This window comes from Bufo gargarizans, chromosome 2 (genome assembly GCF_014858855.1).
Source record: "Bufo gargarizans isolate SCDJY-AF-19 chromosome 2, ASM1485885v1, whole genome shotgun sequence".
In the NCBI taxonomy this organism is placed as follows: domain Eukaryota; kingdom Metazoa; phylum Chordata; class Amphibia; order Anura; family Bufonidae; genus Bufo; species Bufo gargarizans.
The window spans coordinates 604,482,229-604,505,749 of NC_058081.1; the positions used below are offsets into that span (position 1 = coordinate 604,482,229).

The following is a 23,521-nucleotide window of genomic DNA, read 5'->3' on the forward strand; positions in this document are numbered from 1 at the left end:
CATCGTGAAACTCATTTCCGACAGTATATTCTAACACAGAGGTGTTCCCATGGTGATGGAGACGCTTCAGGTTAGAATATACAAAAAAAACTGTGTACATGACTGTCCCCTGCTGCCTGGCAGGTGCTGCCAGGCAGCAGGGGGCAGACCCCCCCCCCCCTGTTTTTAACTCATTGGTGGCCAGTGGGCCCCCCCTCCCCTGTTGTTAACTCGTTGGTGGCCAGTGTGCGCACCCCCCTCCCTCCCTCCCTCTATTGTTTTAATACATTGGGGCCAGTGTGCGCACCCCCCCCTCCCTCCCTCTATTGTAATAATAGCATTGGGGCCAGTGTGCGCACACCACCCCCCCCCCCCCCCGATCATCGGTGGCAGCGGAGTAGAAGATTCATACTTACCTGGCTGCTGGCTGCTGCGATCTCTGTGTCCGGCCGGGAGCTCCTCCTACTGGTAAGTGACAGGTCTGTGCGGCGCATTGCTGTCACTTACCAGTAGGAGGAGCTCCCGGCCGGACGCAGACATCGCAGCAGCCAGCAGCCAGGTAAGTATGAAAATCTTCTACTCCGCTGCCACCGATGATCGGGGGGGGGGGGGGGGGGTGCGCACACTGGCCCCAATGCTATTATTACAATAGAGGGAGGGGGGGGGGGGGGGGTTGGGGGGGTGCGCACACTGGCCCCAATGTATTAAAACAATGGAGGGAGGGGGGGGGGGGTTGGGGGGGCGCGCGCACACTGGCCCCAATGTATTAAAACAATAGAGGGAGGGAGGGAGGGGGGTGCGCACACTGGCCACCAACGAGTTAACAGGGGAGGGGGGGGGCCGCACAATGATATTCAAACTGGGGAGGGGGGGGGGTCTGCCCCGGGGAGGGGGGGGGGGGTCTGCCCCCTGCTGCCTGGCAGCCCTGATCTCTTACAGGGGGATATGATGGGGTTAATTGTACTATCATATCCCCCTGTAAGAGATCGGGTGCTGCCAGGCAGCAGGGGGCAGTCTTGTACACAGTTTGTAGTGTATTCTAACTAGAAGCGTCCCATCACCATGGGAACGCTTCTGTGTTAGAATATACTGTCGGATCTGAGTTTTCACGAAGTGAAAACTCAGCTCTGAAAAAGCTTTTATGCAGACGGATCTTCGGATCCGTCTGTATGAAACTAAAACCTACGGCCACGGATCACGGACACGGATGCCAATCTTGTGTGCATCCGTGTTCTTTCACGGACCCATTGACTTGAATGGGCCCGTGAACCGTTGGCCGTGAAAAAAATAGGACAGGTCATATTTTTTTCACGGCCAGGAAACACGGCTCACGGATGCGGCTGCCAAACGGTGCATTTTCCGATTTTTCCACGGACCCATTGAAAGTCAATGGGTCCGTGAAAAAAAACGGAAAACGGCACAACGGACGCGGATGCACACAACGGTCGTGTGCATGAGGCCTTATACTAATGCATTTCAGTCTCAACGATTGTGCATTTGTCTGTACCATTGTCCGTAGAAGTCCATTTTGGCCAGTTCATATTTTAGCCTCAACCGTTTCATCAAGCAGAAACTTACGTGGCTTCTGTCGCATTGCGTTTGGTTAATTGCCACCCGCTCAGAGATTCTGGGAAGCGGCTTTCACTTAAAGAACCTTTCTAATCTCCTTGGCTTGTTGCAGGGTGGAGGCTGCTCCTTTTTTTTTCCTGTAAGGATTGGATTCCTTCTCTTAATCTATTTTGCCGTGGCCTCAATTAGAGAAAAAGCCTCATGTAATGACAGTGCCGCAGCCACCGGGTCCCCAGGTTATTAGAATAACAAAGCCAGGAGATGACATTTACTTAACAGAGGTCAAAGGAAAAAACTCAAGGTGACTATTAGTGGATTTCAGGTGTGTGTGGGGAGGGGGGGGGGGCTTTTAAAGCACGTCCGCCATAAAGGAGTAAACCTATAGGGTCTCCTTTAAAGATGTAAAGTGAATGGAGTTTTTATTCTTCCCCTCAAATAACGTGAATTCCATTTACCCAGAATGCATTTCCCAATGGCTTCTGGAATGTAATAATATTACATAGATAATACAGTAATTGTGCTCCTCTGATAATTAGGAGCTTCCCCTCCCCCCTTTTCTCAGCAGCACAGGTGTTCATCTACAGGTGGGTCACATTCTCCAGGAAACATATGGTCCTGGTATGACATATTGCCATTTGTACTGTAAAGATGCCCTGAGAACATGACTTGAGCTATGTAAATGACAAAATTACATACATTTTCAAAAATAAAAAAATATATAGACTTTGTTCTTGTATAAGGACTGGGATGGTTTTGGGGACATTTAAATGTTTTACCAATGGCCAACCCATCCCACTGTGGTATTTGTCAGGAAATACTGCTGACATATTTGTCTGACAGAAGGCATGATGTCTACAGATCATTATAGTCCTGTTTGTCATGCACCTTCTGGTTCATGAATAGAATCCCAGAGCTGCATTAAAGACTGACATTTACACAGGCAAAACAATAGGAGTGAAGGTGAAATAAAAGTTAAGGTGGATTTAGATGGGTAGATTGTCAGGAATGATCTTTCCTGAGAACGCTCGTCCCCGACAATCTGCCGTCTAAGTGGGCAGCCGATCACCCGATGAATGAGCGAAATGCTCGTTTATCGGATGAAATTACCATTTGTACAGGCATCTAAATGATCGTTTCTGGGCAACAGATCGTGCTGTCTAAACAGAGATCTGCTGCCCAGAAACAGTGCAGCTGTATTAGGAGGAGCGATAGCAATACCAATCCCTCGTCCTCATACTGTGGAGGTGATCGCTGCTCTTCACCTCCACCTCCACTGAGCGAGCAGTCGACTGTCAGCAATCTGCTGTTTGTCTGCATATGTAAATCCGCCTTTACCTGTGTCTAAGGCCTCTTTCACACAACCATTTTTTTCCCCCGTTTTTTGCGTTCCGTATATGGCCCGTATACTGAACCATTCATTTCAATGGTTCCGCCCAAAAAAATGAATGTACTCCCGGAGTCCGTATGCATTCCATTTTCGTGTTTCCCTTTTTACGTTCCGTTGAAAGATAGAACATGTTCTATTATTGCCCACAAATCGCACTCCGTGGCTCCATTCAAGTCAACAGGTCTGCAAACAAAACGGAATACATACGGAAAGGCATCCGTATGTCTTCCATATTCGTTCCGTTTTTGCAGAACCATCTATTGAAAATGTTATGCCCAGCCCAATTTTTTCTATGTAATTACTGTATACTGTATATGCCATATGGAAAAACTAAACGGAAAAACGGAACAAAAACAGTTGCACAACTGGAAACAAAAAACTGAACAACGAATCCGTGAAAGAAGGAATGCTAAACACTGAAAAAGCCATACGGGCATGTGAAAGAGGCCTAAGGCTCCGTTCCGTAAAAAGATGGAACTTGTTCTATCTTTTTGTGGAACGGACGGATCGTGGACCCCATTCAAGTCCATTTGCGGTCCGCCACACGGGCACGGAGCCCTTACGTTCGTGTGAAAGAGGCCAAAGGCCACTTTCACACCAACATGTGTGCTCCATGGCCGTATTGTGGACCGCATTTGCGGATCCGCAATACACGGGCACTGTTCCGTGTGCATTCCGCATCACGGATGCGGACCCACTCACTTCAATGTGCTTCCGTGGGGTTTCGTCCCGTAGTTCCGTTCATCAAAAAGATACGGCCGGATTATGTAGAGTGAATGGGTCCGCGATCCGCTGCGGCTGCCCCACAGTGGGTGTTCGTGCATCGCAGCCCGCAATTTGCAAGAAGCCTAACAATGTAGATTATTTTTCCATTTAGAGTCTGTAAAAAGTGTGATGACAGTCTTACATTTTACAGCCATGATGGCCATTAGCGCTGGTGTAGGGTTATTACCTCATGGGTTCACCGCTGTGCATCATTCGCAGTGGCGGTGTTAAACCCTTATCCCTTAATTACCTCTGATTACTGAAGGAAATCGCACCTTGTTTTTCCAGTGATTAAACCGACATAAACACTTTTTCCCACCTGTCAGTTTCTGGATTACAGTGTAATTACCGTCTGAAACATTAATGTCGGAACGTGCTTCCCAGTAAGGCCTCATGCACATGAACGTTTCGTTTTTTGCGGTCCGCAAACCGCGGATCCGCAAAAAACAGAAGCCGCCCTTGTGCTTTCAACAATTTGCGGAACGGAGCGGGCGGCTTATTGTAGGCATGCCTATTCTTGTCCGCAAAACGGGGGCTCGGAATGGAGCAACGGATGCGGACAGCACACTGAGTGCTGTCTGCATCTTTTGCAGCCCTATTGAAGTTGCATGAGGCCTAAATGTAAGTCCCTGAGTTGCATCTTCTGCCAACCTGTAGACATTCTCTTCAGCCTGTACTTAGCATTATCTGCCTCTGAGGAACTTTCCTCACCGTCACTATGGCCGCCATCTACTTTCCCAGCTTTTGGAATTGGCTTTGCCACCTATAAATGCATGCTGCCCATACAAGACAATGGAGCTGTTCACGCGTCCGTTTTTTTTCTACTGATCCAAGAATCTCACCTCAGCTCCTACAGTCCATCTTTGTGGATCAGGATACCCCCTTCTATTGATGGGAACATGAAAAAATGGAGTGCACACAGAAGCTATTGGAAATATGGAAATAAATTAGGATATTTTCTCGGTTTGGATTGTGGACTATGAGAAGAGAAGGAAGAGGTCAAGGCCGAGGAGTCTGTGACATTCCTCACTATTCTCCCAAACAACAGATAAGGAATAAGGGAAGCGTGTTGGGGAAGGGGGGGGGGGGCACATATTTTCTTCTGCTATGTAAACGGCGGCACACGTGTTGGGGTGTGAGGTTATTATATCCGGATAGTAATAATAGATGAGGATTTTTCTTGTAGCGTGATACTGGTTTGTATCCTCCGCTGCTCGTGACGGGGATGATGATGGCTGGACTTACATTCTAGGGCCTGTATTATGTAGAGTACAACCTGATTCTGCCTACATGGCGATCAATCTACACCATTATGTTTATAATGTAGGAAATATCACAACTATATCAGTGTAATTGACTAAAACATAAGAGATAATGGGCAGTGGTCGATGGGGTGTGAATTGTTCTTCATGCATTAGATTTATGAAATATTTCTTATCTCTCTGGATCAATAGGGATCGATGAGTGGCTGTCTGGTAACCAGATTCTGCTTCATTATGTAATCAGTCAAGGCAGTCCTATGTAACATCACAGTGACACCCAGCGATCTTGCAACATATTTTAATAACGAACGCAACTCTGCTGCATCTGTAATACTGAACGCAGCCTGACATTGAGAAGCCATTGACTCATTTACACAGTCTGCACGTTACCGTAACCTATGAAATACATAAGTAGCTCCATACTTATCTGGTGAAATGGAAACAATATGGAGCCTCTGTCACTGCACAGATTATCGGGGCTTCATATGGGACAGTAGGACCAGTGGTATCCTCTAAATGTCAGAAGACCTCTCAGAAAAAGCTCTTTGTGATGCACAAAGCCAAATAAATTCATGATAAATCTCTAGAACTTGGCCTGCCGCCCCCGTCACACAGGCTCCCATGATATGGGGCCTGACACCAGCCCTCCAACACTAAATCAACGTGTCAGCTTTTAGCGGAGCCTATGTTTTATTGAAAATTATTTTTTTCTGAGGTCAGACCTTGCCTGACAGCAAAGAAAGAGAAGCAGATCCATAAGGTCATAAATCATCTCGGGCTGTCACATTGTCACCTCCCAAGAACCGAAAAATAAATAAATAATCTTCACGAATCCAAATGTAACATAGCAGAGTTGATGAGGTTCCAGGGCATGGAAGAAACTCTGAAGAAATACGATAACCTGATTGGGCACAATGTTTCTTCATGTAGCATTTGTAAAAAAAAAAAAAAAATCTGTATTTTTTGGAGCTTTTTTGACTTTTGGATTTTTTTTTTCATTTTCTGCTTCCTTGCTTTTGTGGTTCAAAAGCATTTTAAAGGAAAAAAAAAAAAAACATTTCCACCCTAATCTGTGAGCACATTTGCAAATGAATTCCCAGGCCTGGTCATCAAGAGATGTGAAAGGCCATTGGGCATTAGGAGAAAATGGCAGAGAATAGGGGAAGTTATTGTCAGGACCTGGCTCCTTTTCTTTTGGACGGCGGGATCAAGACAGATTAGCTGTTTTTTAGGTGTTTTCTTTAAGACGAGATCTATAGCAACTGTTGGAGGCAGGATCAGAATGTGAAAGGCCCCTCCAGGCCTGGACAATGGAGCAAGACCCAAGCATTTGGAAATTTACATGGCAGAGGGACAATGAGGGTCAGATAATCAGTAAATCCCTGGTATGCTGAAGGGTCATAGAGAAAACTAGACTTTTTGTGACTTGTTGGGGGACCTTTAAAATGTCCATCTTGTGTTTTACTGAAAAGTGCATTGACCTCCCACTCTGTTTTATGACCATTCTGCGCAATCATGCGAGAATACTTCTTGTTTTATTGCTATATCTGGAATTTGGGTAATTGCTCTCCTTCTGTTAGTCTTCAGATAAGAGAGGGTCTAAGATGCCAACTTGGTGATGAAGGGGTGTTTAGGTGTTCTTAAAGCATGGCATGTCCCCCCTAATAAATTTTGAATAACACACAGTTATTTTGTTTTTTGCTTATAGAAGTATTGGCATTATTACATTCCTTTGCGGCAGCCATTTTGTTGCAAGTGATAACCAGATCCTATCACCATCTTGGTTGTTACTTTTTCAGTAGACTTCCAGATGCAAAGATGGTGGATAAATGCCAATATCTGTAGAGACAACTGCCGACTGCTCCCTACACCCCCCCAGCTCCTTCATACATGTGCGTGTTCGGCTTGCCAAACGTGTCTATGTATTCCGTGAGGAGAGTGGAGATAGCCACTGCCAGGAACTTCTGGTGGCGACTTATCTCTTTGGAGAACAAAAGGATTGGGCAAAAATAGTCACTTTTCACCTTCAACATCATTTTCATGGATGAGTCCTCGGCTCCCCACACACCTTAAACTGTGGGCTGAACTCAACCATATACCAATGTGTATGGAGACCCTATCTATACACAGTTTATGAATGAAAGGAGAGACGCACACATAGTGAGGAAGCCTTCATCAATTGTGACGTTACTGCCAAAGGTGCGTGGCCTACAAGCTTGTAGACCCCGGCCTCCTTTGAGTAAGAAATTTTAACCTGTATTGCTTAGATGAAGCATACGAAATCTTATGCTGCATATGCTGATAAGCTAAACTAATGACCTCGGCAGTTTGAGGAATAATGGCTCATTTCTGGCAATAGCTGTATGAGCAGCACTAAGCACATGGGCAGAAATCCATCTATCATGATCAGGAATATCCAAAAGTCCCAAACACAATATGGCTAAGGGCTCATGCACACAAACGTATTTTCTATCTGTGTCGTTCCATTATTTTTGCGTATGTGGAACCATTTGTTTCAATGGGTCCGCATAAAAAAACTTAAGTTTGCATTCCGTTTCCGTATGACCGTTCCGCTAAAAAATAGAACTTATCTAATTATTGTCTGCATAACGGACAAGGATAGGACTGTTTTATTAGGGGCCAGCGTCCTCCCTAAAGGTGAAAGGGAAATGCAAATTGCTTTTACCTGTGATATTAAATGAACTACCTCTCTCCAGAGGGAAGTGAGAATACAGGAAAACCACCACATGCAGGTTAAAGGGACACTGACAGGCCCAAAAAGCATATTTAGGGGTATATATGACAGTATAGGTCTTATAAAGTGTATTAGAATCATCTCAGTATCGCCCCTGTCCACCTCATAAATACAGTAATCTGAAGTTTTATAACCTGCTTTCCTCGTGTTCAATCTGCCCAAGGGGCGGTGCTTCATATCAACTTGCGCCCAGCCAGCCTCGCCACAACTGCCGTTTGAAGCGCCGCCCAGCTCATCAATATTTACTGAGCTGGGCGGCTACTCTGAAGCGCTGTACTAGTGTCCCCGGCCATCTTCAGCGCATGTGCCCGGCACCCTCACTGGCCGGGATCGCATCGCGCGTCTGCTTTATGCGCATGCGCCGGGCACTTTATAAGACCTATACTGTCATATATACCCCTAAATATGCTTTTTGGGCCTGTCAGTGTCCCTTTAAGGAACCAAGTTTATCTGTAGCGAGGTACCTCCATAATTGTATTTTCTTATTTTGGTCCACATGGTTTATGCAGTGAGAATAATCAATGAGCCCAAAGCAAGGCATTCTTCCAATCCAAACCAAAAAAGAAAATGATTCACGTAGTTGTTCCTCGTATTTCAACATGAATTTCAACTTATTTATGTTATCTTTAGGGAAAAGCTGAAGACAAACCTCTAGAGAAGTTCCCTTGACCAGCCAAGTACTTAGCAAGGGGCGAGTTCAACGAAGCTGTTTAGAAAGGCTGAGGAAGTGGCAAATTTGCAAACACTGACAAAATAAATTATTGAGAAGACCAAACTCATGATGTAAAGTTTCAAAGGAAACAAGATGACAGTTTCAATACAATTGCCCTATAGACTCAATCCCTCGAGAAACCCATTGCTGAAGTTGTAGGCTGGGATTGTGATATGCAAGAGGTTGTAATAGAAGGTCGAAAAGGGAGGGACGGAACAGATTATTAGAGTCTGTGAGAGATTTCCAAGCAAAAACGGTGGCTTTTGTGGAATCTGTTATTTAGCTTTCTATCCAAGTTATAGTGGTTCCTGGGCAAATACTAACTTTGTGAGGGACTACCAATATGGCCACCATTGCGGCTTCTCCTCAGCAGTTGTTTCCCAGCCTCCAGGAAGAAACAGTGTCGCTGTTAAGAAAACGGGAGCAACTTTGGTGGCTGTATCATTTTTTGTCATTCAGCTTTCACAGCAATAATTTATAGGACAACTAGAGAACTTAAACTTTATATGAGATTGATATTAGCAGTAAGGACTCTAAGCTAAATGGTTAGATTGTGAGCCCCATTGGGGAGAGCTTGATGATAATGTCTGTAACGTGCTGCGGAATATGTCAGCGCTATATAAATGCGTAAAATAAATAAAATTCGAAGTGACTTTTCCCCTCCCCACCTTGTGAGTAACAACAAGGTCCTGACTCATTACACATAGGTGCGGAGTCTTCCACTGATTAGTCTATAGATTTATCATCATCTTGATCCATTGATTTAAGGCGCTGGTAGATGATGTAATGAGATGCAAGATTGGGGGTCTCTGGGGAATGGTCCAAAATATCTCAGCTAGTTTATATATAAAGCACAGCACTGTCAGTCTGTACGAAGATGGAGCAGAGCTCTGAGCTGACCCTGTCTGCTGTACAATCCTGTATTGCACATACTGCACTATTATAGACTTGCTTACTGGCCCTTTAAGGAATAGCCATTTATTTCATATATGTTCGTTATAATCTTTGCCTATAGCACATTGGTTTGTAGCGGCGCATAATCCTTAAATACGGTCAAGTGAAGTCATCTTGAGACTCCTGCAGCCCAGGAGCTTACGCTTTGTATAATTACAGCTGTGGGCTTGTTGTTACCTGATGGGAAAGCCTTGAAAATATTATTTATATTAACCAGATTATTCCCAAATTTCAGGTGATTAACTGCGGTGATTCTGGACAGAGCAGGATTATCCCGACCCCACGGCGGGTTCATGTTTTATTTATATATTTATTTCCTCTATAGATGGTGAGTCAAACGAGTGGATTAGCGAAGGACTCAATTAGGCCAAGTCAGGCAGGTATCCTGCACAATCCTCTTTTGTCTAATTGGCCTTCATGATTTGCATCTTTGTGTGAATTCCACCCTGGGATCTAAACTCGACAATTTCCCTCCTGCCATGCAAATAAGTCTTCTCCAGCTCTACTCAATCTCCCTGAACAACAGAGACGGCCTGGGCCTCATTAGCAAACAGGTTCCTGGACCCCCCTTCTCAAAAAGGCTCTGAAAGAATGTAGGTAGTGGTATCGGGGAGGGGAGGGGGGTCGGTGTGATGTCCTGGTTGTAAGGCATCTGGAGGCAAGAGCAATGTTATGTCAAACAAAGAAGTGGATACGAAATGTCAAATAAGAATATATCCAAAATTACAATTAAATTATTAATCTACCATTTTGTGAAGGTGTGGATAATATCGTGCTCTCATATATAGAGTACTGATGTAAAGGACCATAATGTGTCAATAAGGTATAATGCATTGCTCACCCAATCAGTTATATAATAATGTCTTTCTGAAGGTAACCATTTACAGTGACTAAAACGGCTATAATACTGCCTCTATATCCAAGAATATAACTACCATACTGTCCCTATGTACAAGAATATAACTATTATACAACTGCCCCCTATATATACGAATATAACGGCTATAATACTGCCATCATGTGCAATAATTTACTATAATACTTCCTCCTATTTATGACAGTATAACTACTGTAATATTTCCCCTATGTACAAGAATATGGCAACTGTAATACTGGGCCGTATGTATGAGAATATAACTACTATAATACTGCTTAAATGTAGAATATAACTACTATAATACTGCCTCCTATGTGCAAGAATATAACTACTATAATACTGTTCCTATGTATAAGAATATAACTATTATAAAACTGCATCCTAAGTACAAGAATATAACTACTATAATACTGCCCCCTATGTACAAGAATATAACTACTATAATACTGCCCCCTATGTACAAGAATATAACTACTATAATACTGCTCCTATGTACAAGAATATAACTAATATAATAGTGTCCTATGCACAAGACTAAAACATATAATGTTACCTACTATGTACTATAACTACTGTAATACTGCCTCCTGTAAAAAAAAAAAATCCAACCACTATTATGTTGTACTCTTTAGGTGACCCTTCTTTTGACCTGTATGTCCCTGTTGCTGGGTATATTCTTCAGGCCACCACTATATTTCAGTAGTCTTTGGATATTGGAGCTCAGGCTTGTACTTGCCGCCGGTCCATCCGCTCAGCTGTGCTGTTTTTATCACGGTTTACTGACAGAAGTGTCAGTAAGGCTGATGCACAAGTGATAGAATTGCTTTGTATCAGACACGCAGGGATTGTTAATGCAACAAATTCAGTGTAAATTTTCTGCCTTTTAGAAAAGCTGTAATGTATTCTGCTCATCCTCCTCCGGAAAACCAAGTGGCAAAATGTAATTGAAAAGGCCGGTGGCCCCCTCCCCAGCTTGAATATACTTACAAAGTGTTCTGAAGCTTGGCGCCTCAGTAACCGTGTACACCTCATTGAGCTGACAGACTAGGGGACCTTAATTACTGTAATGGGGTGCCCCTGAAATTGATTAACAAGCAGACTCTCCTGTGTGTGATGGTCAATGCTGATAACATATTAGGATTGTCAGTCACATAGTTGCTAACATGAAAAATCAAAAATTACATTTAGAAGTAAGGATCGCTGATCCCAACGGTGAGTCTTCAAACAACAAAGACTTCCTTTTTTTGTCTACCTTCCAATTTCCATGAAGCACAGTGTAACATGTTACCATCATACCTTAAAGAGAATCTGTCAGCAGTTTTGATCTTGCTAAACTGTTCACAGTACTTGGTGAAGACTGGGGAGAGCAGTAGAAACATGCCTTTTGGGGAGTTTTTCTCATCAGGAGTAGTGTGAACATGATGTTACTTTCTGCCAGATCCTGCTCTCTCAAGTGCCCAGGAGGTGGAGCTTCACTGTGTAGTGCTCTCTGCACTGAGCTGGTTCACAGGCACTCGCCTCTCAGTGACAGCTGTAGTGGTCTCCTGGTTGGATGCCACATATGTCACTCAGAGCAGAGTGGAGGGGCTGAGAACCAGATCAAATCAGAGAGTGCTTCATAGTGAAGTCCCGCCCTGGGCACCTGAGCAGACTCAGCCAGCATAATACTTCATATTCACACTACTCCTGATGACAAATGTTCCACAAAGGGTATGTTTGTACTGTTCCGTTCAACTCCTTCCCAGTGGGCAAACTGCTGGAGTTGGTGTTAGCAGTTTTGCCATGCGTTAAACCTATCACATTGAACATGGTCTATCTGCGGGCACCATGTTGTTATAGAGCAGGAGGAGCTGAGCAGATGGGGATATAGTTTTGTGGATAAGATTCGGGGGGGGGGGGGGTCCTTTCTGGTGTAGCTGGTGGCAGTTGAAGCAGTAGAGACAGCTGGTGGGAGTTGAAGGATGGGACTGAGCATGTACAATCACCTCAGTGATGTGGACAGAGAAATAAGGGAAAGAACAAACAACAGGTGGCGCAATACAGACAGATTTTATTAAATAGGTCAGTGGCTATATTACATGCAATTACAAAAGTATTCGGATCCAAGAGCTGGCTTGAAAAACGTAGAATACTTTTGTAGGACAACCCCTTTAATACTTTGCAAGTCCCTTCTGATCACTGCATCACTACTTGCACCCATTACATGTCCTCTGTGCATGTGACCTCACAGCCCCTGTAGATGGAGCGTGATGTAGGCCTGCATTCATTTATATACCGAGCTCCTATTACAGTTTGTGTAATAGTCGCTCGGAGAAACTGTTAAAAATCTGACTTTGAAGTATAGCTGCCATGACAGCCGGGATCCAATCCTTGGTATTTTGATATTAAAATTTTCAGTGTTATTTTTCACTCGCCACTCTGTCACCCACATTACACGGCGCTCGAGCACGGATCTCTGTGAGCTGACCTAATGATAAAATGATCTGTGTGTGACATTAATTACAGTATGAAGCGTGTCAGGGGTTATCGTGAAGAATGTGTTCCTCTTAATTGCATTTCACATCTAGTTTATATGTTTTCTTTTCCGTGTGTGCACAGAGCGGGGAAATCAGCATTTTCGCTGCTCTGTCCTATGGGGGAAGAATTCATTCATTTCCAGGGACAATTCTGGATGAGCAATGTATGGAAAACATAGGAAATCCAATAGTATGGCCTTTAAATGGGTTTCCCGTTTTATAAAGTTCTTCACCCTTCTAATCGACGTTCCCTATCAATTCCGCACCATGATCAAGAACTATAATTGTTGTCAGTGACTGGAAATATTCATTGTTTAAATCTACAGTAAAGCAAGAGGTGTCTGACAGCGGCTATATCCAATCTCCCAATTCAGCATGTGTTGGGGGGGGGGGGGGGGGGAGGTCAGAAGGAATAGCAGTTTCACAGACCGCTATCTAGGGTTCCTTAAAGGAACGCTAGAAATAAATGATGAAAGTAAACTGAAGATGATTTTGCCCCCGCTGCAGGATTTTTGTTCTGCAAGGGTTAATTTTCTGCTGATCTAGCATCGGACTGGCCCACCAGAGTACCAGAGGATCCTCCGGTGAGCCCAGGCTTTAATACCACAGCAGGCCCCAGTGGAGCTGCCTTTGGAGCCAAGAAGTTCCTTTAGTGAGAATATCTGGGCTAGGCCCGGAGAAGAATTTCCTCTGGTGGGCCTAAGGTACCCCAGTGGGCCTAAGGTACCCCAGTCCGAAACCTGTGCTGATTTGTTTGATTTTTGTCAGGATACCAGCTGACAGGAAGAGCTCATTCGAGTGGTGTCTTTAACTATCTGTTTGCAGAAGGAGAGGCTCCTGGTGCAGCCAGTTATCTGACAGCCAGATACCAGACTCTGAGGAGGAGGAAATGGCTGATCTCCTGCAACACACATAAAACCTCTTTATATATAGTATTTCTCTGATGTAATTGTAATATGGTAGATAATCTAATAAATGGAAATAAAAAGATGAAAGGAGTAAGAGTTGCCATGCCTCACTCAGAACAAAGTTTAGGAATAATATTTAAATAGTTGTGTGCATGGTCCCTTTAAGAACAATGTGAGATACTCTAGTGGTATATGGTTAGTACCATACAGATTCTGTGTGACTTCTTGGTGTTGGAGGCATATGGGGCTACGTGAGTTGCAGGGGGCTTGTTGTGTACAGGACAGTGGGGGGCTGCTATTAGGTTACACACGGACAGCGTAGGGGCTGCAGCCGGCGCGCTGCTGTGAGGAGCCACTGCAAATATGTGAGGTTAACTGCTCTTTTGCATTCATGACTTTACTTGACCCTGTGCCCGAGTTCACCCTTTATAGAAGTGTGTGAGATATGAAAGTGACCATTATACCAGAGGATGCCTCATCTCCCCTCTGCCCAGGAAGACCCCCAAGATGACACTCTGGGAGATCCGGCACCTATTGTCTCCACTTCACCATCTCCGCAGGCCACAGGTTTCCAGTTACCTTTCAAGCTTTGTGCTTGTGGCAGTGACTGAACAGAAAAGTAGTCCTGTATAGTTCTGAGGCAGTATCACGCATGGCAGGATTAGATACCGCAGTTCAGCAGACAGTATCTCTTATGATGAGCTTAGATATGACAACTCATCAGATAGTATCACACATGATGGGTAGGGATGATCGAATCGATTCGAAGTCCAGCAGGAGTCCGTACAGTATTAGAATGTATTGGCTCCGACTTGGAATCGAACCCGAGTTTGGGAAATGTTTTTTTACCGTACAAATTAATTTATGAAATTATTACCTGAAGTCTCGCGAGACTTCGCGAAGCAATAATTTCGGCTCATTGGAGCCAATGCATTCTAATACTGTACAAAGCTCCTGCTCCGTGCAGTATTGGAACAAAGTTTTTTGCAAATGGCTTTGGATGTTTTATCCGAAGTCGATTTGCTCATCCCTAATGATAGGCTTAGATACAGCGGCTCAGCAAGCGGGCTCACAAAGGATGGCTTGGATACACTAGCTCCAAAGACATTTCTTTACATGATGGCCTCACATTTGTTTGGGATGTAATGTGCTTAGATACAGGGTATCAGCGGACATAATCACACATGATAGTCTTAGATACAGCAGCTCAGCAGACAATATTACATATGATGGGCTTAAGGCCCTATTACAGGCATTACGGGCAGATTATTGTTAAGATGATCGCTAACGAGCCTTTGTGTGACCGCTCATTAGCAATCATCTGGCAGTGTAATGCCGCCGACATGTTAAACACTCCTGGTCTGCTGGCAGCAGATTGCCAGCAAACAATGAGAGAGTATAGGGCCCTATACTGATGAGGAGATCGCTGCATGTAATAGCAGGCGATTGACGGGAGGGAATGCTTCCCCGACAATCATCTTCTCTAGCTGCCCGTGTAATAGGGCCCTTAGATACAGCATCGAAGTGGACAGTATCATATATGTTACTGGTCCTTTAAGGCTATTTTCACACTAGCGGCAGGACGGATCCGACAAGCTGTTCACCCTGCGCCAGAGCTCCGCCCCCGTCCCCATTATAGTCAATGTGAACGGAGTGGCAGTCCGGCGGCACGGCGAAACAGCGGCAGGGCGGTTCCGGCAGGGTGAACAGTACAATAAGGCAGCTTTTTTATTTCTGAAATCTTTGTGACTTATGAGGGCTGAATATTGCTGCATGTGAGCTGAACTATTATATGACTGCTGCTGTGGAGGTGGACTTCCAGAAAGCTGATATTTCTGTAAAAGTCTCAGGTTCTGCGTGAGATGAATACATCATTTTAATGTGACGCAGTCTGCCGCTAATGAGGCAGATAAAGGAGCACTCCAGGGTCATGTTATGGCGACTTGGCTTGTCGAATATGCCCTGGAGCAGCCATTCACCCTGCAGATGACCAAGAATCTTCCGGTCTTAATAGCCATCTGACAATGACCCCTTCAGCCGAGCACAGCTCAGCCAGGACTGTCATGGCCTGCAGACATTGTGGCCTGACTCATTAAAGGCTTTCTGTCACCTGAAAAATGGGTATTAAGCTGGCTGACATTAGCGATGTGCTAATGTCATCTGAATATAACTATATTAGTGCCATCTCACTGCCTGCCGCCGTTATTAAGAAAAACAAACTTTTATATTATGCTAATTAGCCTCTAGGAGCAGGGGGGCATTGCCCCTGCTCCGAGAGGCTCCGTTCTCCCACCTCTGGCCGTGCCCTGCTACACTAGATTGACAGGGGCAGGCATCATTGGTCTCCTACCTACGACCCTGTCTGCGGTGTAAATCTTGCGCTGTTCAGGCGTAGTGAGGAAGCTGGCAGCCGGCGAGCGCCCTTCACTCACAGCGCCTGCGCCGAATACTGAACGGCGCAAGATTTACACTGCAGACAGGTCCGGAGGTAGGAGACCAATGCTGCCTGCCCCTGTCAATCTAGTGTAGCAGGACGTGGCCAGAGGTGGGAGAACCGAGCCTCTAGGAGCAGGGGCAGCGATGTTCAGCTGACATTAACACATCGCTAATGTCAGCCAGCTTAATACCCCTTTAAGTGATACCAGAAGGACCAGCTTCGGTAGGGTCACAGAAAGAGTCAGCCATAGGAAGATACAGCCATAAACTGTCTGCAGGTCAGGATACTGGCGACGACAGAATATGATCCCTACTCCCATCATCCATCCTGTCAATGAACAATGCAGTGCTCGGTACTAGAGCTAAAGTTAGCATTTATTAAAAGCTAGTAGGAATAATTGAGAAATGAATAATGTAGAATTATATGAAAAGATGCTCTATAATTATTACTCAGAATTTAGGTAGTTCCTAAAACAGACATATCTCATCAAGTTTTTATGGTAGGGGCTATGGGATACATTTGAATGCCCCAAATTAGTATTGGATGTTTTCCTCAGCAGATATATTACTTCAGTGAGGCAGACAAAGTCCACTATCTACATGTAAATTACAAAAAACTAAATCCTGAAATCTTAGTTTTCCACCGCTGAGCTTTACAATAGACTGACTCTTGTGTAGTGTAGAGATTACTTCTCAATAGTCATCTCATTATCATCACAGTCACAATTACAAGCAGAACCCACACTTCACAATAGGTGATGTTACAGCTTATCTACTCCCTCTCCCTTCAAAATGACCCATGTGCATATCACGCTCCCATAGATGTTAGCTTTTCCGTTCACAACAGCTCCGGCATCGTGGCTGCCCCAATAATCCTGTAAAGCAAACAGAATCAAAGTCAATTCAGTTTCTTACCATTTTCTTTTCTACATCAGAACTTTAGGCCCAGACCTATTACTCCTCACAGATGAGGGTTTGTTACAGTTGTATCCATCCAGTGTATACAATCCTTTGTGACGTGCTCAAGACATCAGCAGCACAAATCTCCCTCCAGTCCCAAAGTCTGCTACAATGTATCAGTGCAGGTAACTGTATCAGTTTGGTTAGCCTGGACAATGAGGGACATTTACTAAAGAGTTTACACCACGACTGTGGCCTAAAAAAATGTGCAAATAATGGCCCACGCCACGCCACGCCACGCCACATGTGTGCAAGCTTCTCGACACTTTTCTGGAATGGTGTGGGACTTAGCGCCACCCGCTGGATTTACTATTACTAGAGTTGTAGCTCATGTATGGGCTGGCGTAGACTTCAGTTTCTGGCGCACGGCAGAAATGGCGCCAGTCTTGGTAAATATCCCTCAATGTTTCCATCAAATCTGGTTATTAGCTTTTTTTCCAGAAAGAGTTCTCCATTGTAGGGTAACCATGTGGATTAATTTGGAAATTATTGGGCTATACCACATGTAAAGGCCTATTGCACTGCAACGCTCGTTCCCAATAATTGGCCCGTATTATTGAGGAGCTGATGAATGAGCAATCGCTTGTTGGTCAGCTGATGGGTGTCTTTCATCAGAATGGAAGATGGCCAATTATTGGCAGCGCATCTCACTGTGTAATCAGGGATGTGCTGCCGATAATGAAAAGAACAGAATGAGGGAGGAACGACTGTGGTAGCGATCATTACTCCCACATTCACTGTGTAATCAAGCTGGTGCAAACGAGCACTGCAGGATGAGTTATCGTCCATCAACACTTTCACTGCCCAAAGATGGGGCAGTGTAATATTTTCCTAAATCTTTGGTTTTCAGTTCACTGACAGCAATCAGAGATCTTGAAATGGTGAGAAATTGAATTACAGCCTTGCAGAACTTTACATTATATAATAATGACCCTTTAGGCCTCGTCCACATTTCCGTGTCATTTTCAAGTTCTTGAAAAAAGTGTCCTTGTTTCATCCGTGAAGATGTTTGTGAAGGATCCATGTTTGGTCCGTGTGTCCGTTTTTGTCATTTGTAATCCACGGATGTTGCTCAGCTGAAAATTAATTTCCAGGGCATCTCCCTATCAGTCTTCACTGAAAAACGGATGCACCACGGACGCAACATGGATGCTATCCGTGTTGTGTCTGTGATTTGCACAAACCCATACACATCAATTAGCGTGTTTGGACGGCATCACGGACCAAAGTAGTATATGTCTCAGTAAAAAATTACAGATTTGTGAACAGACACATCAAATCAATGGGTACGTGTGCTGTCCATGGAAAATGCGGACAGCATGTGTCAGTAATAAACGGAAATATGTATGAGGCCTTACTTGCATAGATCTGGACAAACCCCCTTAAGAAGCTTTGCAGTCTGGAGAGCTCCCGCCCTGGCGATGTGCTGCAGACATGTGGGTCTTATCATCGCCGCTCTGTCTGTGCAGCTTTTAATTAAAACATTTTTTTGAAGTCCGGATCTTGTTTTGGAGAACTGTAAACTCGGCATTTGGAGATGATGGATTTCATGACATATGGCAGAATTGCAAACATCGTGCTTGTTGTTACAGTGTCGAAGCTTGAAGGTTTCTCAGCTACAAGATCTTCCTGCTAGCGCAGTCTGTTCCTAATTTCATTTGTAGCTGGGACTGATGGAAATAATCTGCCGCCTTCTACATTGATGTTGCTTTATTACATTTGATTTTAGGCTCATCAATGATTTGCTAAAATGGTTAAAACTGATAACTGCAAGATTAATACGTTCTGAAATACTCTGCGCTGCTGGGGACTCTACCCCTGTCACATATGGTACATAATTACCATATTGTAGGTTGTTATTATATGGGTTGGAGAAAAAAAACAAAACAAGACTAGCCAAAATATCAAGACATAACCATATAGCCATATACAAGGTACTACAGTGTAATACAATATCTATATGTAGAACAGGAACAATATATAATATATATATGCATACAATACATATAGAACAGGAACAGTGTAATATATATATATATATACACCAATACAATATATATAGAACAACAACAATGTACAATATATATATATATATATATATATACATACAATACACTATACATAGAACCGGAACAATATATATAGAACAGCAACAATGTACAATAAATATATATATATATATATATAGAACACAAGGTCGGGCTTAGGGCTCTTTCACACTTGCATTGTTCTGTTCCGGCTAGGGCTGCAACGATTAATCGATGTAATCGATTATATTCGATAACTGGATTCGTTGTCGACGAATCCAGTTATCGAATAATCGCCGATTCGTTGGTATTCGGGCGGGCGGGCGGTCGCTGCATCTTTATTTTACCTTTTGACAATGACGCTCCCGCTCCTGTAACAGCCAGGCAGAGCGGACGGCGGCGTAACGTCACTCACTCACGTGACACGCCTGCTCCGCCTCCTTCATTCATGAAGTGGGCGGAGCAGGCGCGTCACGTGATTGAGTGACGTTACGCCGCCGTCCGCTCTGCCTGGCTGTTACAGGAGCGGGAGCGTCATTGTCAAAAGGTAAAATAAAGATGCAAGCGCCGGGGCTGTTAGGGGGAGGGGGGGAGGATCTGTGTATGGCACTGCTATGGGAAGGGGGGTCTGTGCACTGTTATGAGGAAAGGGATCTGTGCACTGTTATGCCCATAACAGTGCACATACCCCCCCTCTCCATAACTACGCCGTCCACAGATCCCCCATAATAGTGTCGTCCACAGATCCCCCATAAGTGTCGTCCACAGATCCCCCATAAGTGTCGTCCACAGATCCCCCATAAGTGTCGTCCACAGATCCCCCATAAGTGTCGTCCACAGATCCCCCATAAGTGTCGTCCACAGATCCCCCATAAGTGTCGTCCACAGATCCCCCCATAAGTGTCGTCCACAGATCCCCCATAAGTGTCGTCCACAGATCCCCCATAAGTGTCGTCCACAGATCCCCCATAAGTGTCGTCCACAGATCCCCCATAAGTGTCGTCCACAGATCCCCCATAAGTGTCGTCCACAGATCCCCCATAAGTGTCGTCTACAGTTCCGGGGGAGCAGTATACTTACCGTCCGTGCGGCTCCCGGGGCGCTCCAGAGTGACGTCAAGGCACCCCACGCGCATGGATGACGTGATCGCATGGACACGTCATCCATGCGCATGGGGCGCTCTGATGTAATTCTGGAGCGCCCCGGGAGCCGCACGGGCGGTAAGTATACTGCTCCCCCGCTCCCCACTACTACTATGGCAACCAGGACTTTAATAGCATCCTGGCTGCTATAGTAACACTGAACGCATTTTGAAGACGGATCCGTCTTCAAATGCTTTCAGTTAACTTGCGTTTTTCCGGATCCGGTGTGTAATTCCGGCAAATGGAGTACACGCCGGATCCGGACAACGCAAGTGTGAGGGCCGCTTCACACGAGCGGATGCCGTGCGTGGCATCCGCTCCGTGAAAGAGTGCCAAGACCCGCTGCAGACTGCAGAGGTACGGAGCAGTAACAGTCATGTTACTGCTCCGTGCCTCTGCAGTCTGCAGCGGGTCTTGGCACTCTTTCACGGAGCGGATGCCACGCACGGCATCCGCTCGTGTGAAGCGGCCCTTAGATACACTTCTCAGTACACAGTAGGACACATGGCAGGATTAGATACTTACCATGTGCAGTATTTATAAAAATCCGTTTTGCCGGAGGCAATGTTGCCATTGTTTGCAACATTCCACGATGATAATAAATGTATCTAATTTTTAAATGTCTCCACTTTTCACAAATGGCTCTTATTTCTGATGCAGGCAGGTAAATAAATTTGCCTCACAGAGGGTTGGATGTCCTCTTGGAGTAAGATGCGCCCGAAAAAAGGGGCATATTAAGATGTCTGTGATGATGTGAAGTCACTGATGATATGGTTGTTATTTTCTGTTTCAGGATCCCGGCCTCGCCTGGAAGATTTCCCCCCGAGAATAGTGGAGCACCCGTCGGACCATATTGTCTCAAAAGGGGAGCCTGCAACACTGAACTGTAAGGCAGAGGGTCGCCCCACGCCCATTATTGAATGGTACAAAGATGGTGAGCGGGTGGAGACAGACAAGGACGATCCTCGCTCTCACCGCATGCTGCTGCCCAGCGGTTCCCTCTTTTTTCTTCGTATCGTACATGGCCGGCGGAGTAAACCTGATGAAGGGATTTATATCTGTGTGGCCCGGAACTATCTCGGAGAATCAGTGAGCCGAAACGCGTCTCTGGAAGTGGCACGTAAGTTGGATGTTGGTGTAATGGCAGCTTTTGTAGAGTCTCAGCTGCTTGGTGCCACCCCACGTATGGCTGTAGATGTAAATCACCTAAAAATAGATGGACTATGTCAGGCTGGTTGGCTTGGGTTGTCATTGTGTGTTTGTCAAGAATGGCTAGTAGGGAAAAGTAATAAAATTATCTAAATCTACGCCAGCAAAGGAGCGGGAGTAGATTTAGGCCGGTGGTGGATACGCCCAAGTTATTTAGACTCTTGCATCATGCTCCAGCGTCTAAAAAGCCAGTCTTACTAAATGACCCCATAACCTTTATCATGTATCCTAAGAGTAGGCGATAAAAGTATGGTTTCTGGGACTGCCAAAGATCATAAGAACAGGGGTCCCCAAGCTCCCAGGAGTGGTACTGGACCTGCATGAGCAGCTGTGTTCAGTTCTGTTGGACTGTGGGAGATAGCAGAGCGCTGTATTCAGAAGTCCCTTAGAAGTAAATGGTGCCACCACTCCATTCACACATGGTATGTGGGAACTCCAGTTCTCATGATCGCTGAGGATCTCAGTGTTTGGACCTCCATCGATCATACATTTATCATCTATCCTGTGCATAGGTGATAAATGTTCTTTATTGGAAACCCCTTAACAGAAAGTATTGGGTAGATCTCAGACCCTATATTGACTAGATCTTGTGTTTGGCCGGCTGGTTATGCTGGGATTAGTAGTTACCATCTGGAGATATCTGAGCTGACTCCAGTACAGAGCACAGAATGGATGGGACGATATGTATCTATCTGTTGTACTGTTCTCGTGCCTGTGAGGAGGATAGGCGACCATTGTGGAGCTTTATTGATCGCTCTGCAGTGGCGTCTGCCTGACGGCTCAGGATGATGAGTAACCGAGCCTCTCAATTCTCTCCCTGAAGTTTATCAGTGAAGCTCTGGAGATCTGCTCCACACTTCCCCTGAGGACCTCATTTATGTTGGCTGAGCTTGCCGGGGTTAAATGAAAAATTTTATTTCACATAAATCAGCTCAGGACAAAAATGTCTGAAAGAGCCGGGAGGTGGGTAAATGTTTGTAGAGAGAGAAGGGAAGAAGAGGCGCTGAAAAAGCGGAGAAGTAATGGCGGACATGTGGCTTCGGGTTTAGTGACATTTCATTTCTAGGTCACTGGAAGAGAAGAGTAAATCGATTAATTTACCAATTGTCTGACCCATAGAATAAGCAGATCACAAAGTAGAGGAAAGTCAGTTGATTGAGTATATATACGTAAAGGGCTCGTCCACATCCCAGTGCTAAGCCGCCATCGCCAGTTCTGTGACCACTAAGATAAATTGAGCAAATAAGGTGAAAAAGAGTTCTAATTGTCATTAGATGATGAGAGAATTTCTGCATGTATTCCATGGGCACTTGTGGAGAGCGTCTAGTGGGCAGAAGGGGACTTCCTGCGCTGGGCTGCTTTAATGATGCTTTTCCTTGTAGCGTTTCCTGTCCGGTTATCTGGCTGCAGATCTCATCAGACAAGGAGCTGCAATCCATCAGCCTTGCGGGGGTCAGAGGTCCCCATTGTCTGGAGGGTCGTCCCGATGCAGTGTCTGACCTCTCCCCGGCTGAGCGACACTATCAATTGGATTTTTATTGTCTTAAGATAATAACAGAAAACCATCTCTCAGCTGATCCTGGAGGTGACAGTCATTACCAGCGGGCCACTGGGCACAGGATAGGCGCTGTTCACATCTGTCATTTGATGGAAGATGTAGCGCTGCACGCTGCGCTATTTATTTCCGTCATGTACAGATTCGTCACCGCTTGAGTTTCCCTTTTCTGCTCCTAAGACACAACAGAAAAGCAGATTTCGGAATGCAGGTGTGATCATGTGAGCCTTAAATAAGACCTGTCACCTCTCCTGACATGTCTGTGTTATAACAATGCCGGGGCATCGATTCCTGTGTGCCATTCCTCTATTATTCCTGCTAGAAGTTTCTGAATGGATTGCTAGCAGTTTCTTAGTTGGTGTGTCCCTGCACAGTCTGACACTGGCAGCATTGGATAGTGTCAGACTGTGGAGGGACCCCCCCTCCCCCAACTGGTAACACCCAGATGGACCTTTAGGCTACGTCTACACGACGACTATGTTGCGCGACATTTTGTTGCACTAATGTC

The 23,521-nt window shown here is 45.1% G+C and overlaps 1 protein-coding gene across 4 annotated transcripts in view; it reads left to right on the top strand.

Annotated features, from left to right (window-relative positions):
• The window catches only part of ROBO3 (roundabout guidance receptor 3), a 119,201-nt gene that overhangs the window by 13,767 nt on the left and 81,913 nt on the right, over nucleotides 1-23,521 (top strand). For all 4 annotated transcript variants that reach the window (XM_044281981.1, XM_044281983.1, XM_044281982.1 and 1 more), the window contains exon 2: nucleotides 21,043-21,369. In XM_044281981.1, coding sequence (XP_044137916.1) covers nucleotides 21,043-21,369 — 327 coding nt within the window. The remainder of the gene's footprint in view (nucleotides 1-21,042; nucleotides 21,370-23,521) is intronic.